At 37.9% G+C, this 17,337-nt stretch overlaps 2 protein-coding genes across 3 annotated transcripts in view; one reads left to right on the top strand and one right to left on the bottom strand.

Annotated features, from left to right (window-relative positions):
* The window catches only part of LOC137252599 (coiled-coil domain-containing protein 102A), a 76,110-nt gene that overhangs the window by 36,047 nt on the left and 22,726 nt on the right, over positions 1-17,337 (bottom strand). The window lies entirely within an intron of this gene.
* Positions 1,853-6,616, top strand: LOC137252601 (glutaryl-CoA dehydrogenase, mitochondrial). Its single transcript, XM_067788573.1, has 3 exons — positions 1,853-2,291; positions 2,354-3,030; positions 5,672-6,616. The coding sequence occupies exons 2-3, from the start codon at positions 2,547-2,549 to the stop codon at positions 6,463-6,465; spliced, it is 1,278 nt and encodes a 425-aa protein (XP_067644674.1). The 5' UTR covers positions 1,853-2,291; positions 2,354-2,546; the 3' UTR covers positions 6,466-6,616.

Here is a 17,337-nt window from a genome sequence, read left to right as displayed (position 1 = left end):
TATCTCTAGGAGTTGGTAAGACGCATGCATCAGCTTCTTTGCAAAATATGGTCGGACGACTACAGGCCTGATGGCTGGAATCTAATCTGTCAAGCGTATCGTGCGAAAGATTCAAGCTTCAGACCTGGAAAATCTAACATAGACCAGATTTTCACTATGCGCCAAATATTATAAAAAAAAAACACCGCAAAAAAAGAATTGACACACATCACCTCTTCGTCTTGCCTGACGATGATGTCGTGGAGGTGTTCGATATGGTACCATCGCGATTCGCCAATAAATTTTCCTTCTTTTCAGTTTTTCCCCAATAAACAAAAATAATAATTGTATAAAAATTATTATTTACCGGTGTCAAACTCATTAATTCTTAAAAAATCTTAAATAAAATTGGGCACGTCATTGAACATACAAACATATTAATTTGATTTAGTTCAACTTAATTTAATTTGATTTAATTTAAGTTATTTTAGTTTTATTTAATTAATTTTAATTTAATTTTTTTAAAACAATTTAATTTAATAATATTTTATTTTATTTCGTTTCATTTCATTTTATCTCATTTCAGTTCATTTCATTTCATTTTTCATTTCATTTTATTTTATTCTATTTTTTATTTTATTTTATTTTGTTTTCTTTATTTTATTTTATTTTATTTTATTTTATTTTATTTTATCTTATTTTATTTATTTGTTTTCATTTCGTTTTATTTTATTTTATGTTTTCTTATTTTTTAATCCCATTTTATTTTTTTATTCTGTTTTATTTTATCTCGTTTTACTTTATTTTATTTTGTTTTATTTTATTTTACTTTTCACTTTATATTTTTATTTTATATTATCTTATTTTATTTTATTTTACTTTGTTTTATTTTATTTTATTTCATTTTACTTTACTTTATTTTATTTTATTTTTTTATACTATATTTTTAAATTTTATTTAGTTTTTTTTTAATTTTATATTATTTTACATTTTTTTATATGATACGCATCAAAAGCGCAGCCTACATACCTATCCCAATGCCTGGCACTAAGTAGAATACGATAAGCTAGTTACTCTCTCAATGTTCCAACGAATTTAAAGGTCGATAAAATCCGAGACATTCCGGTAAAACAAGGGCCCGTATTCCGTTTTACCATCAGTGACTGAAAACCATTTTCACTCAAACGATAACTATGCAACTGTCAAACTATTTTTAAAAATGATAATAAGTTATGGATCTAATGAGTGCTATATACATATATGTCAAATTCCGATGCACCGTTTCAGAGCTATTGTTATTTAAAAAATTTGTTTTGATCACGGATCGTAAAACATAAAACCGGCCCTGCCGTCGTGGTTGGTAAAAGACAGGGATCCTATGGTCTATCATAATGGGTATCTTTCGTACCTACATGACTGATAATAAATTCCGACCCAGCTAATCTAATTTACAACCGATTGGTATTAAGGAGTATGACAAAAAGATGTTAAAGGGTAATATTTCTTGTTAAAAAGTGTAGTTTATCATCCTACAAAAGGTACCACAGAATAAAATTTTCCCACTGGGCACCGTTGTTTATAAATACATGCGCAATGAACCGATATAACATGTATCTATGTGTGGGTACATTCGTAAGAATATGCTGAGAGCAGAATCATGGCGGAACGATACAAGGTGGCAGCATGGGACAGCTGATTATAACCTTTTTTTATTTGATTTGATACATCAACTTCCGGCGCAGTACGATTTTGACACTTGTCCATCGAATTTACAAAAACAAAACACATGGAATTTGTATTTATGTTTGTAGGTATGTCACCATGCTGCCACCTTGTATCGTTCCGTCATGAGCAGAACCATACATTAACAACCTAATCACACAAGAGCACGCCAGACTGAGCAAAATAAATAATTGTATTTAGTTTTGACGTCAGTAATTCGAGAAATACAAAGCAGTATTGTCGACTATTGAGCTCGTTGAAGCAACAATTTTTTGCAAACTTTTTAGTAGCTATTGCATTTAAATTAAAATTCTAAAAATTCACATGAAAGCATCATTAATATTTACCGAAATTTAAAATCCATAGATATCTGACGTCAGCGTATTTTTTCCTCTCAAAAGCATTTAGTTTTAACGATAAGTGATCGAGAACTTCGTGATCGAATGAAGTTCTTTCATAGAGCACTTTTAATTAAACGTACATAAGGAAGAGAAATTTGAAATACTGAGAAAGATAGTGAGCGAGGCTCGTCGATGGAGCTACACTGCACCAACAGAAAATAATATCACGTTTTTCATAAATATACATATGTAAGTAGATTTTTATTTATACAAAATATTTACAAAGAGTAATTTTAATCTAATTACGATAGCGACCTGAAGATAATTGCCAATGAATAATCAAAAAAATACATAATTGTTGTAAGAGTAGCATTCGTGCTAGAGTAGGCAAACTTGGCCGATTCATAACAAATTTTGGTAGTAAAAAAAAACGAAACATAATCACTTGAAGTACCTGCTTAATATATAAATTTTGCAAGATTGGAAGCAGAGAAAAAAATCGATATGATTGCAAAAGAACTTTTATCGAAACTACGCTTAACAACACAACTCCACGCCACCAAAACTATTAAAGCCAAAACATTTAGCACAACACCAGAATGCAAATTCGATTGGCAAGATGCGCTGAATTTGGAATCACAGCTGACTGAAGAGGAGATATCAATACGCGATGCATTTCGAAGTTACTGTAAAACGAGCCTCTTACCACGCATAACAGCTGCCAATCGTAATGAGGTATTTCACAAGGAAATTCTGGAAGAAATCGGTAGTTTCGGTGCATTGGGTTGTACGATAAATGGCTATGGTTGCGCCGGTGTATCAAATGTCGCTTACGGTTTACTTGCGAGAGAGATAGAACGCGTAGATTCAGCTTATCGATCTGCTTTGAGTGTACAAAGTTCGTTGGCAATGGGTGCTATATTCGATTTTGGATCTGCTGTGCAGAAGGAAACATATTTGCCACGCATGGCACAAGGCAAATTAATTGGTACGTGATTGTGAATTAATCTGAAAGTAACTTATTCTCACATGTCTAATAATCTGCTCACCTGGAGGCCGCTGCAAGGTCCATACAACACGACAACTGCTTGCTCCAGACGAGAAGCTGATTGTATCATAGAATATGGCAAGGCCGTCAGTAATTCTAAGGTTGAAGACTCATTTCTTTGCTCTCTGGTAGCAATCTACTTTTTTAGCTCCGACGTGAGATCGTGAACTATCTTACAATATTCCCCGAACATCGCACTTTAAAAGCGAGGTATTTTCAATGTAAAATCACAACATAATCAGCAAGTATTTTGGGCAACGCTGTTTCTGCCAGAATCATTTTTGCTTACACTTATTGGAGGCAAATTTGGTCCTAGTGCATTATTAACTAAAGTCTAGATACTCGGGTATCGAGAAATCAAGTAGCTGGCTCATTCACAACATTTCTAAAATTTATTTGCTGGATCATTTAATTTAGGGTAGTTCACTTTCCTCTTCTAGACCCTTTGTCATTCTTTAAAACCAGCTGATCACTGCAGCTTAAACACAACGTTAGTATCCATTTCGGCCCCACCAAGCAGGCCCAACTTAAAAAGTACAAAACCGCATCCACAAATTACGCTGAATAATTTCCACATTATACTAGCCATCTTTTTATACTCAGCTGAGCAGAGCTCACAGAGTATATTAATTTTGTTCGCATAACGGTACCCCGTAACGGCATAAACTAATCGAAATAGATATAGACTTATATATGTGACCCGGCCTATGAAAAGGTAGCTTATGACTCAAAAAAAAAAAAAGAAAACTACTAAGAAACTGAAGAAATGCATTGTTTATCTTTAACAGCTGTTTCTCGCAATTTCTTTTTTGAGTCATAAGCCACCTTTTTATAGGCCGGGTCACATATATCAAAATGATCTAGGCGAAAAAAGACATTCATTTAGCCATGTCCGTCCGTCCGTCCGTAAACACGACAGCTTGAGTAAACTTTGAGGTAGCTTAATGAAATTTGCTATTTAAAATGAACGAAATCGGACTATAACCACGCCCAATTTTTCGATATCGAAAATTTCGAAAAACCGAAAATGTGTAATAATTCAGGTGGCTTGACTTTATGACGCATAATAGAAAATTAGTAAAATTTTGCACAGTGGGCGTAGCACCGCGCACTTTTAAAAGAAGGTAATTTAAAAGTTTTGCGAGCTGTAATTTGGCAGGTGAGTAGCTGAGCTGAGCCTTCCTTACTTGTTACAGCTGGTCTAACTCAACCCCTCTAGGCCTTTAACATCCACCGCTTTACTCCCCCCTGCCATCCATATGCATTAAAACGTTGCAATAATATAAAGGTTATCAGACCACGCGATACTAACCATCTAATAACATTTCGATTTAAACTTATTGCGTCTTTGGCTGTGAGCTCACAGTGATACAGTAACAACTATTTTCTTAGACAATCAAATAGCGTAATGAGATGCTGAACAAGCAATTCGTGCCAAGTTGTTTGCGACCAACGCATCATTGGAGAGAACTGCTTTATGTGGATACGCTTCCAAGCACTGTGATGATATATTCCAACCGTTTGTTCCAAAGAAACATGTTAAGAGTTTAACAGATCACGCCCGACTTACGTGATTTATTTCATGGCAGCAGTGTTCCCATTTATTTAAGTGTAATTTGGAAACAGCACTATTAACAGCTCCTTTATCGTTGTTGTTGTTGTTGTAGCGATAAGGACACTCCCCGAAGGCCTTGGTAAGTGTTATCGAGTTGATGGTCCTTTGCCGGATGCAGATCCGGTACCAAGCCCGACCATCTCGGGAACGATTTGTCATGACCACATGCGACCTTCTAGGCCATACCGCCCTCCCACCCCTAGATCCATGAGGAGTTCGGGGTCGCCAGAGCCTCGGCTGTTAATGAAACAGGATTCGCCACGGATAGTTGAGGTTGACAGGTTGAGTTCTTTATCGTCCAGCTCTGTTTTAATTGCCATTTTCCCAGGACTTCCCTTAATCTAAGCCCTGACCGAATATGGTGTGTCGATACTCCTACAGTTAATACCTTTTTTTCTACTCAATAATTTTTACTGAGACAATCCAATACCGGGCTTCGGCCACCGTGGCCAGGTGGTAGCGTGCTCCAGCTACCACACCGAAGATCCTGGGTTCACGCCCCGCAAAGCAACATAAAAAATTTAGTAAAAAGTGTTTTCCATTTGAAGAAACTTTTTCTAAGCGGGGTCCCCATCGGGAGTGATTTGGCAAATACTCTGAGTTTATTTCTGCCATGAAAAGCTTGCCTAGCGGATGCCGTTCGAAATCGGCGTAAAACATTTAGGTCCCGTCCCGCCTATTTGTAGCAAAAACTAAAAAGGAGCACGACGCAAATTGGAAGAGAAGCTCGGCCTAAAATCTCTTCGGAGGTTATCGCCCCTTGCATTTATTATTTATTTTTTAATATCTTGCCAATTAAGGGGAGCTTACTCTTATACTCTCAAGAGAATTTCTTCGTAAAGAGGAAGCACGATTATTTTAAACCGGTTTATAAACCGTCTGAAACTACTATGTAAAAATGAACAGACGATTATAAATCTAAACACAAAAATATTGTTTTGCTTATGTTTCATATTTTTCATTTAGGAGCATTTGGTTTAACCGAACCAAACCATGGAAGTGATCCCGCAGGAATGGAAACACATGCCAAATATGATAGCTCTAGCAAATCATATATTCTGAATGGTTCAAAGACATGGATAACTAGCTCCCCTATTGCCGATGTACTCATTGTTTGGGCAAAATGTGAGGATGGAAAAGTTCGAGGTTTTATAGTGGACCGTGCACAAGCCAAAAAAGGATTATCCACCCCAAAAATTAAAGGAAAATTTTCACTCCGTGCGTCCGAAACTGGCATGATACTAATGGATGATTTGCATATACCCGAAGAAAATCTTTTACCAAATGTGGTTGGCTTTAAGGGGCCTTTCGGTTGTTTGAACAATGCACGTTATGGTATCGCATGGGGTGCTTTGGGTGCCGCGGAGTCATGCCTAGAAGTGGCGCGTCAATATACACTTGATCGAAAACAATTCAAACGCCCTCTAGCCGCAAATCAATTGATACAAAAGAAATTCGCTGATGCATTAACAGAAATTTCATTAGGTTTACAAGCGTGCCTACACATTGGTCGTCTTAAGGATAAGAAGCAGCACACACCTGAGATGATTTCAATTATCAAACGAAATAATGCCGGAAAAGCTTTAGAAATTGCTCGTACTATGCGTGATATTCTTGGTGGAAATGGTATATCTGATGAATATCATATAATACGCCATTGTATGAATTTAGAAGCGGTTAATACATATGAGGGTACTCATGATATTCATGCGCTTATTATTGGACGTGCCATAACAGGAATACCAGCTTTTGCAAATTAAATTTGCTACGCAGAGACTTTTGTAGCATAGTGTATAAGTTTGCATTTATTTTAATTCTTGTATATTTTATGAAATAAGAAAAGAGTTGTATTGTTTTAGAAAAAATGTATGCACTTAGTAAAGTTTATAAAAATAAGCCGAATGTGAAAAATATCGCTTTTATTTGTATTATCAAGCCAGCAGTTCCCTTTATTGCTTTGATGGAAAATAGTTTTATACTCAGCGTGCTTTGCACACAGAGTATATTAACTTTGATTGGATAACGGTTGGTTGTACAGGTATAAAGGAATCGAGATAGATATAGAATTCCATATATTAAAATCATCAGTATCCGTCCGTCCGTCTGCCCTTTAACACGATAACTTGAGTAAATTTTGAGGTATCGTGATGAAATTTGGTATGTAGGTTCCTGGGCACTCATCTCAGATCGCTAAATAAAATGAACGAGATCGGACTAAAACCACGCCAACTTTTTCGATATCGAAAATTTCGAAAAACCGAAAAAGTGCGATAATTCATTACCAAAGATGGATAAAGCGATGAAACTTGGTAGGTGGGTTGAACTTATGACGCAGAATAGAAAATTAGTAAAATTTTGGACAACGGGCGTGGTACCGCCCACTTTTAAAAGAAGGTTATTTCAAAGTTTTGCAAGCTGTAATTTGGCAATTGTTGAAGATATCAAGATAAAATTTGGCAGGAACGTTACTCCTATTACTATATATGTGCTAAATAAAAATTAGTAAATTCGGTTGACGAACACGCGACGCGCAGTTTTTATACACAGTCGACCGTCTGTCCTTCCGCTCGGCCGTTAACACGATAACTTGAGCAAAAATAGATATATCTTTACTAAACTTAGTTCACGTACTTATCTGAACTCACTTTATCTTGGTATAAAAAATGATCGAAATCCTACTATGACCACGCCCAGTTTTTCGATATCGAAAATTACGAAAAATGAAAAAAATTCCATAATTCTATACCAGATATGAAAAAAGGGATGAAACATGGTAATTGATTGGATTGGTTTATTGACGCAAAATATAACTTTACAAAAAACTTTGTAAAATGGGTGTGATACCTACCATATTAAGTAGAAGAAAATGAAAAAGTTTTGCAGGGCAGGGCCCTTGGAATCTTGGCATGAATACTGTTCGTGGTATTACATATATAAATATATTAGCGGTACCCGCAAGATGATGTTCTGGGTCACCCTGGTCCACATTTTGTCGATATCTCGAAAACGCCTTCACATATACAACTACAACACTCCCTTTTAAAACCCTCATTAATACCTTTAATTTGATACCCATATCGTACAAACGCAATCTGGAGTTACCCCTGGTCCACATTTATGGCGATATCCCGAAATGGCGTCCACCTATAGGACTATAGCCCGCTACCTTTTAAAACACTCTTTAATACTTTTCATTTGATACCCATGTCATACAAACACATTCCAGGTTTACCCTTGGTTCATTTTCCTACATGGTGATTTTCCCTTATTTTGTCTCCAAAGCTCTCAGCTGAGTATGTCATGTTCGGTTACACCCGAACTTAGCCTTCCTTACTTGTTAAATATTAAATAAATAAATAAATGTAAGGCGCGATAACCTCCGAAGAGATCTAAGGCGGAGCTTCTCTTCCAATTTGCGTCGTGCTCCTCTTGATTTTCCCTACAAATTGGCCGGACGGGACCTACATGTTTTATGCCGACTCCGAGCGGCATCTGCAAGGCACACTGAGAGCTTTTCATGGCAGAAATACACCCGGAGCGCTTGCCAAACACTGCCGAGGGGCGACCCCGCTTAGAAAAATTTTCTTCTAATTTAAAAACCTTATTTCTAAAATTTTGATGTTGCTTTTCCCGGGGTGCGAACCCAGGGCATACGGTGTCGTAGGCTGAGCACGCTACCATCACACCACGGTGGCTGGAAAAAAATTAAACAACGTCACATCAGGACGACCAACGAGACAGCTGTTTCGATTATAACTTGTACAACTCTTTAAAGCTTTTTCTCCCGGGAGTGGATTTCGAACCCGCTCACTTGCGATGGTTGAATTGTTACAAACATATTCAGCCAAAGCTATGCCTTTGTTGTTGTGCAACTTTTCCCAATTGTCTTCTTTGCATAGTTTTGTTGGTTTTAATCTTACATAGTATGGATAATACTAATTTCAAATAAGTTTCAAATTAATTTCCGAGCTTGTTCTTGAGCTTTCTATTAAGCTGCTAGTTTAGGCCCATTAAAAACGTGTTAACAAAAAGATTGCGCATAAGGTGATACGTCCAAATGAATCTTTATTCTCTGTAAAACCTTCCGTAGATTTTTTGATTAGGACGAAAGAGAAAATACAGATTCTAAACTATGCTTTGACTACTCGCCAGATCTATTAGCTTGTTGGTACGCAAAGATTTAGCTATTGTAATACTAAACCAAGGAACACTACGCCGTCATTCCTCCAAAGAAAAGTGGGGCTTGTACCCAACAACCGGAAAAAAGATTATTATCAGCCCAATTCTTAACGAAAATTCCGTGCGAGTTTTTTCCCTTCTCCCATTCCTCGTATTCTAAATAAAAATTCCTTGTGAGTTTTTTCTCTTCTCCCTTTCCTCCTATTCTGAACAATGTTCGAAAAAGAGGAAACCGGTTATGGGAGAAAAGTAGGTATTATGAATATGAGAGAGAGGGAGATTTCTTTGCCATTTCATAGGAGTTTTTTCACTAGTTAAATTAAAGGGAATGCATCGAAATAGTTAAAGGAAATTCGTTCTTTTAAGAAAGAACACTTATTTGTACAAATTTGTGCTAAAATATGTATTTACATTCTACCACAATATTCTCACTGTTAATACACCAACAACAACAACCACACTATTCTTTATTTTAAGTCGAAAAGTATATCATAAGCACGGGAAGAGCTCTTTGTATATTTGATGCAGCCATCTAGAAATTGCGCAAGGATTTTTTAAGAAAGCTTAAGTAGATTTTGGCATATGGCGAAAGGCGAACTCAACTCGACGTGGCCGCCGGAAAATTGCTTTGCAGAATGAAAGCAGGCAACTCCGGCGGATTTGTGTTATCCCGCCGTCTTCTTCTTATACTCCTCTGTTGATGTTGCTGTGGCACCAATTCATTACTCATTTCAGTGAATACCACATGAAATGCAATAATGTGCATTTTTTATACCTTATTTCTTAATTTCAAACAAATTCGCAACAATAATTAAACTTTTCAATTTTTTAAACAAAATAAGAAATGCGCAACGAAATTTCAATTGACAAAACAGCTGACTTCGAAAATTCGAAATTCCTATTCCCCAATTTTTCTTCTCCCTAGGAGAAAAGAATTGGAGGAATTTTTCCGCGGGAATAAAAAAATCCGCGAGAATATTTAGAATTGGTCTGAATGTTTTTAACACGCTTATATTAGCTTCACTTGTATGTATGTTTGTAACTTTCCAGGCTAGGCACGCAAAGGAGAGTTAGATAATTAGGAGACCCATCTAGCGGCAATTATTGAAGACTCGCTGCAGTGGTTACATAACTCGCTACGAAAAGAGTTGTGCTTAATAGCGGAGAGACGAACCTCTTTTTGCCATAACGTATAGCTGAATGATCGGTTGCGATGAATCGTGAACACACATACTTAGTGGAGAATAGTGTAGAGATAAAATGGAGAGACATTTCAGTTGCAACTAAGTATAATGCATACTGAAATTTAGCAGTACTTATTTTCTGCACAACAATTTCAGTGGTGTCGATAAAGTTTAACACTTAGCAGTCCATACAAAACTTAAGTGTTGATGTAATGCGCTTAAAAAAACTCAGCTAATATCGAACTAAAAAGTTAAAATTAAATATAGTTTAAAAAAAACTAAAAACACTCTTAAATAATATCCAACTAAAATGTTAAAAATAATTTTCAAAATAAGTTTAAAACAATAATGAACGAAAAATACTAGTATTATTGCGAAAAAAGCGTGGGCGCTTTGTGCCATATTTTTCGTACATATATTCCACACACAAACTCCTTCGAATGGGCGCGACAGATTCTCTTGAAATTTCGTGAGCATATTGAGTGGGTCTGAGAATCGGATCTTAGCTATTTATTTATTAGCTAAAATGGCAAGGCTAGTACGAAGATATAGAGAATGGGATAGATGAAGCGGGAGAAGAATCAGGAGCTAGAGAGAAAAGGAGGGATGGAATAGACGAATAAGGAGAAAGAGACGCAGAGAGAGGAGTGAATGAAAGCATAAAGAAAAGGGGGAGGGTGCGGGGGGAGAGAAACAGCTAAAAACTTATTAAAAGTTATGCAGCTAGACCAATGTTAGGGCATAAAAACGTCTGCCGGGTCTGTTAGTATCTTATACAGCTCATTGTTGAGAAATTACGAGTTTTCAGAAATTATGAATTTTTAGATGTTAGAAATTTTCGAAATTTGATCGATCAGCTTATTGTTCAGATTAAAAATAAAAAAATACAAGGCGCGATTACCTGCGAAGAGATTTTAGGCCGAGCTCTCTTCTAATTTGCATCGTGCTCCATTTAATTTTTTCTACAAAATTGGTGGGTCGGGACCTACAGGTTTTACGCCGACGGCATCTGCGAGGCAGATGAGTTTTCATTGGCAAGTTTTTTGTGAGAGAAATACACTCGGAGTGATTACCAAATCACTTCCGAGGGGGAATCCCGATTAGAAAAAAGTTTCTATGCAATTGAAAAAATATGTTTCTAACTTCTTGATATAGCTTTGCCCGGGACTTGAACCCAGGATCGTCACCACATCACGACGGTTGCCAACCTAACCTCACTGCTGAAAAATTGGGCCTAAACAGTTCTGACAACTTTTTTTTCTATTAACCACTAAAAAATTCAGATATCAAGCTACATGGTCGTCCCCGATCGAAGTACACTCAATCAGATCGACCACGTTGTGATAGGCGGACGACATATGTATGTACCGCCAGTGGTTAATATGTGCGCACGATCCGAGGACCTAACATCGACTCGAACCACTATCTCGTCGCAGCCAAACTACGCGCTCGGCTTAGCGTGGCTAAAACCAAGGAACAAAAAACACAAGGAAAGCTAGACGTCGAAAGGCTGCAATCGCAACAGACTGCCAATGATTTTGCAACTCGACCCTCACTCTTGCTATCTGAGAGCACAAGTCAACACAGCGGAATGCAGGAGCAGTGAGAGCATATCCCTAGAGCTCTTCGTACAGCCGCCAAGTAAAAATTTGGTTACCGGCGACCACGAAAAACTAAGAGAGTGTGAACGCTACCACAGTTGAAAAGGGATGCGAGACGCCTTTCTAGGAAGAAAAAAAGTAGGGGCAGAAATGCGTGAATACGAGAAGCTTCTTGAGAAGCAGAACTTAAGGTTTAAAGTCGGGGGCATACTCCTGTAACACTTCTCTGCTGTCCTAATGTGAAGAGCGATGTACGGCATAGGGATGATAAACCGATCCCGCAAGCGATGCTGATGGAATCAGTATCCCCCACCCGATAATGACGAAGTGTATTGTGCGAAAGGTTGAGGCCCAACGTAAATCGGCTGATAGGACCTTATCAGTGGGGATTCAAGGGGTTGTGTAGCGCAATGTATAGCTTCTCCAACCCAATTGTCAACCTCACCTTCGAGCAGCTCCTCATGGAACTTGGGGGTGGGGAGGGAGGTATGGCCTGAAGGTTTAATGTGGCCATATAAATCGTTCCCGAGATGGTCGGGGTAGTACCTTAATGGTGCTGTGTTACCGGAGCGTACCGGATCTGTATCCGGCAAAGGACCATCACATCGATAACGCTCCCCAAAGCCTTCGGGAGTAACCTTATCGCTACAACAACAACCTTATCAGTGCGACATCACACCTGATAAATCTATCACCAACCAGATTTTCACCATAAGCCAAGTCTTGGAAAATCCCGGGGGAAAAGGATTGACATACATCACATCTTCGTCGATTTTAAAGCCGCCTTCGATAGCACGAAAGTAGCTGCGTATATGCCGCTATGTTTAATTTGGTTTCCCCGCAAAACGTACACTGCTGTGCAAAATGACGTTGTGCAACACCATCAGCTCAGTCAAAATTGGAACGGACCTCTCCGTGCCATTCGAAAATAAACGAGGTTTCAGACAGGGCGACCCCCTATTCTTCGATTTCTTTAATTTGATGCTGGAGAAAATTAGACCAGCTGCAGAACTTAACCGCTCTGAAACAATATTCAAAACAAGCGTGCAATTACTTTCATCGGCCTGAGCACCCGCGCCGTAAGTTCTCCTTACTCCAAAATGGAAAAGGAAGCGGAAAGGATGTCACACCCAGTGAGTGAGAGCAAAACGGGAAACCTGCTGTCATTGGCAAAGAATCAGCAAATTTGCGCCTTGGCAACCACGCCACTGTGGGCAGCCATAATTTCGAATTAGTAAATGGCTTCGCTTATCTGGGAACCAGCATTATCACAAACAACAACAACATCAGCTCTGTAATCCAGCGAAGAATCACTCTTGCCAACAAATGCTACTTTGGAATAGGTAGGCAACTGAAAAGCCAAATCCTCTCTCGACAAACGTGCTCTACAAGTCATTAATGTGCCCGTCCTGCTATATGGTTCAGAGGCATGAACCATGAAAACATCAGATGAAGCGGCTATGGGGGTGTTCAAGAGAAAAGTTCTTCGAAAGATTTATGGAACACTACGCGTTAGCGACGGTGAGCACCGAAGAAGATTTAATTATGAGCTGTGTGAGCTTTACGACTACGCTGTCTAGACCATGTTATGCGAATGAAAGATGGTGCTCTGTCTAAGGAAGTATTTTTATCCGAGCACGCCTATGGAAGCATAGGAATGGGGCGACCCCCAATTCGCTAGGAGGACCAGGTGGAAAACGATTTAAATTCCTTAATGTAACGAATTGACGCCAGTTAACTCAAAGAAGAAGCGACTAGCACGCCTTGTTGGACGGCCATAAGCGTTAAAACCACTGTGAAACTTCCTTTGGTGTCCTGTGCTTCACCTTCCCTGCTTGAAAGAAGTTAGTTCCGAGTGGAGTTCCTTGTTTCGAGACCGATTTCACAAAAACATTAGAGTTCACATGAACTCGAAGAGGTGAGAAGGAAGTGTAGAGGGGGAGAGAAGTGGAAAACTCAACATTTTTGCAGAACCCATAATGTGTTATATGCATATGTTCCCTGGACAAGTTTTTAATATTTAATTTTTATTCTGGCAACTCTGGCTAAGCAAGTCGAAAGTTTCTTTGTTCGTCTATTTGAAAATTTAATTAATTGATTTGAAGTGTCAAACAATTGCTAAATATATGGTTATATCCTTTCTATTGATCGGAAGTTAATGGACGTATTTTGCTCTCTGGCGTATTTCTTGTAGAAATAGATAATTGCGAATCTAAAACAAGTAAGGAAGGCTAAGTTCGGGTGTAACCGAACATTACATACTCAGTTGAGAGCTGTGGAGACAAAGTAAGGGAAAATCACCATGTTGTAAAAAGAACCTAGGGTAACCGTGGAATGTGTTTGTATGACATGTGTATCAAATGGAAGGTATTAAAGAGTATTTTAAGAGGAAGTGGGCCATAGTTCTATAGATGGACGCCATTTAGCGATATCGCCATAAAGGTGGACTAGGCCTGACTCTAGAATTTGTTTGTACGATATGGGTATCAAATGAAATGTGTTAATGATATGTTTGTTTATTGGTGTGTTCAGTTTATACTTATATTTTCTAAGAATTCATGAGCTTAACACCGGCTTATAATAATTGAATTTCAATTATTATGTTTTTTCTAAGATAAACTGAAAAGAAAGAAACATTTATTGGCATATTGCGATGGACCATTTCGAAAACCGCCAACGTAATCATCATCAGAAAAAATCATTTCTTAGAAAAAACATAATAATTGAAATTCAATTATTATAAGCCGGTGTTAAGCTCATGAATTCTTAGAAAATATAAGTATAAACTGAACACACCAATAAACAAACATACACAAATATGTACAACTGAGCCCGAGTTGACAAAGCTTCTCATTCGCAACGAAGAAGAACTTTACAAAAACAAATCTACATGGCACACAAATCAATATAGAGACAGAATGTCTCAATTGTGTTGTTAGTGTAGAAATGAGAAAACCTGAATTAAGCATGAAAACAAATACCAGCAGGATGGACTAGTGGTTAAAGGCTACTGCAGTTTCACCATGTGATTCACAGTTCGAATCCCGGTGAAACCTTTGATAACATTACAAAATTGCCTGATGATGATTACGTTGGCGGCTTTCGAAATGGTCCATCGCAATATGCCAGTAAATGTTCCTTTCTTTTCAGTTTCTCTTAGAAAAAACATAATAATTGAAATTCAATTATTATAAGCCGGTGTTAAGCTCATGAATTCTTAGAAAATATAAGTGTTAATGATAATTTTAAAAGGGAGGGGGCCTAAGTTCTATAGGTGGACGCCTTTTCGAGATATCGCCATAAAGGTGGACCAGGGGTGACTCTAGAATTTATTTTGTACGATATGGGTATCAAATGAAAGATATTAATGAGTATTTTAAAAGGGCGTGGGCCTAAGTTCTATAGATGGACTCCTTTTCGGGATATCGCCATAAAGATGGACCAGGGGTGACTCTAGAATTTGTTTGTACGAAATGAGTATCAAATGAAAGGTGTTAATGAGTATTTTAAGAGGGCGTGGGCCCTAGTTCTATATGTGGACGCCTTTTCGAGATATCGCCATAAAGGTGGACCAGGGGTGACTCTAGAATTTGTTTGTACTATATGGGTATCACATGAAAGGTGTTAATGAGTATTTTAAAAGGGAGTGGGTCTTAGTTCTATAGGTGGACGCCTTTTCGGAATATCGTTATAAAAGTGGACCATGATTGACTCTAGAATGCTTTGTACAATATGGGTATCAAATGAAAGGTGTTAATAAGTGTTTTAAAAGTGAGTGGTCCTTAGTTCTATGGGTGGACGCAGGGGTGACTCTAGAATTTGTTTGTACGATATGGGTATCTAATGAAAGGTGTTAATGAGTATTTTAAAAGGGCGTGGGCCTTAGTTCTATAGGTGGACGCCTTTTCGAGATATCGACATAAAGGTGGACCAGGGGTGACTCTAGAATTTGTTTATACGATATGGGTATCAAATGAAAGGTGTTAATGAGTATTTTAAAAGGGAGTGGGCCTTAGTTCTATAGGTGGATGCCTTTTCGAGATATCGCCATAAAGGTGGGCCAGGGGTGACTCTAGATTTTTTTTGTACGATATGGGTGTCAAATGAAAGGTGTTAATGAGTATTTTAAAAAGGAGTGGGCCTTAGTTGTATATGTGAAGGCGTTTTCGAGATATCGCCATAAACGTGGACCAGGGGTGACTCTAGAATGTGTTTGTACGATATGGGTATCAAATTAAAGGTATTAATGAGGGTTTTAAAAGGGAGTGGCCCTTAGTTGTATATGTGAAGGCGTTTTCGAGATATCTACCAAAATGTGGACCAGGGTGATCCAGAACATCATCTGTCGGGTACCGCTAATTTATTTATATATGTAATACCACGTACAGTATTCCTTCCAAGATTACAAGGGCTTTTGATTTTGCCCTGCAAAACTTTTTCATTTTCTTCTACTTAATATGGTAGGTGTCACACCCATTTTACCAAGTTTTTTTCTAAAGTTATATTTTGTGTCAATAGACCAATACAATTACCATGTTTCATCCCTTTTTTCGTATTTGGTATATAATTATGGCATTTTTTTCATTTTTCGTAATTTTCTATATCGAAAAAGTGGGCGTGGTCATAGTCGGATTTCGGCCATTTTTTACACCAATACAAAGTGAGTTCAGATAAGTACGTGAACTGAGTTTAGTAAAGATATATCGATTTTTGCTCAAGTTATCCTGTTAACGGCAGAGCGGAAGGACTGACGGCCGACTGTGTATAAAAACTGGGCGTGGCTTCAACCGATTTCGCCCTTTTTCACAGTAAACAGTTATCGTCCTAGGAGCTAAGCCTCTACCAAATTTCACAAGGATTGGTAAATTTTTGTTCGACTTATGGCATTAAAAGCATCCTAGACAAATTAAATGAAAAAGGGCGGAGTCACGCCCATTTTGAAATTTTCTTTTATTTTTTTATTTTGTTGCACCATATCATTACTGGAGTTGAATGTTGGCATAATTTACTTATATGCTGTAAAGATATTAACTTTAACCACGGACAGACGGACGGACGGACGGACGGACGGACATGGCTCAATCGAATTTTTTTTCGATGCTGATGATTTTGATATATGGAAGTCTATATCTATCTCGATTCCTTTATACCTGTACAACCAACCGTTATGCAATCAAAGTTAATATACTCTGTGAGCTCTGCTCAACTGAGTATAATTAAATTGCAGTGCAACAACAATAACTAGTGCATTTAAAATTGAATTGCATGCAACAACAACTAGTGCAAGAACAGGTAAATACACTTTGCGCCATTACTAACTAGTCTGACACTTGCCAAGCGGTCAACTGCGCCACCTGTGTGTGAAGACATCTGTCCATCAGTTTATATTAAGGTGACCAGACGTTCATTATTGAATCTAAAAGTACCTTAAGTAAGACTTAATAAAATTCTTATATATTGCGATGTCTTTTGCTGCTCCCACCTCCGTTGCACCCAAGCGTAAACTGAGCACTGTTTCTCCAACTGCTAAGGTGGTTAAGCTTGATGAAAGTATCACTCTTGAGAAGGTCTTTGCCAAGCTGACCGAACTTGAAGTGACAGTTCAACAGCATACTGATCAATTGCGGCCTTTAATTCAAAGCGTAGCGAATAGGTTGACAGAGGTGGA

Source organism: Eurosta solidaginis, chromosome 5 (assembly GCF_040869045.1).
Source record: "Eurosta solidaginis isolate ZX-2024a chromosome 5, ASM4086904v1, whole genome shotgun sequence".
NCBI classification, from domain to species: Eukaryota; Metazoa; Arthropoda; class Insecta; order Diptera; family Tephritidae; genus Eurosta; species Eurosta solidaginis.
This window is presented reverse-complemented; position numbering and strand designations above follow the sequence as displayed.

Coding starts and splice junctions, on each gene's coding strand:
- LOC137252601 (XM_067788573.1), top strand. CDS start 2,547: ATGATTGCAAAAGAACTTTTATCGAAACTACGCTTAACAACACAACTC. Junction 3,031..5,671: donor GGCACAAGGCAAATTAATTG/GTACGTGATTGT, acceptor TTTTTCATTTAG/GAGCATTTGGTTTAACCGAA.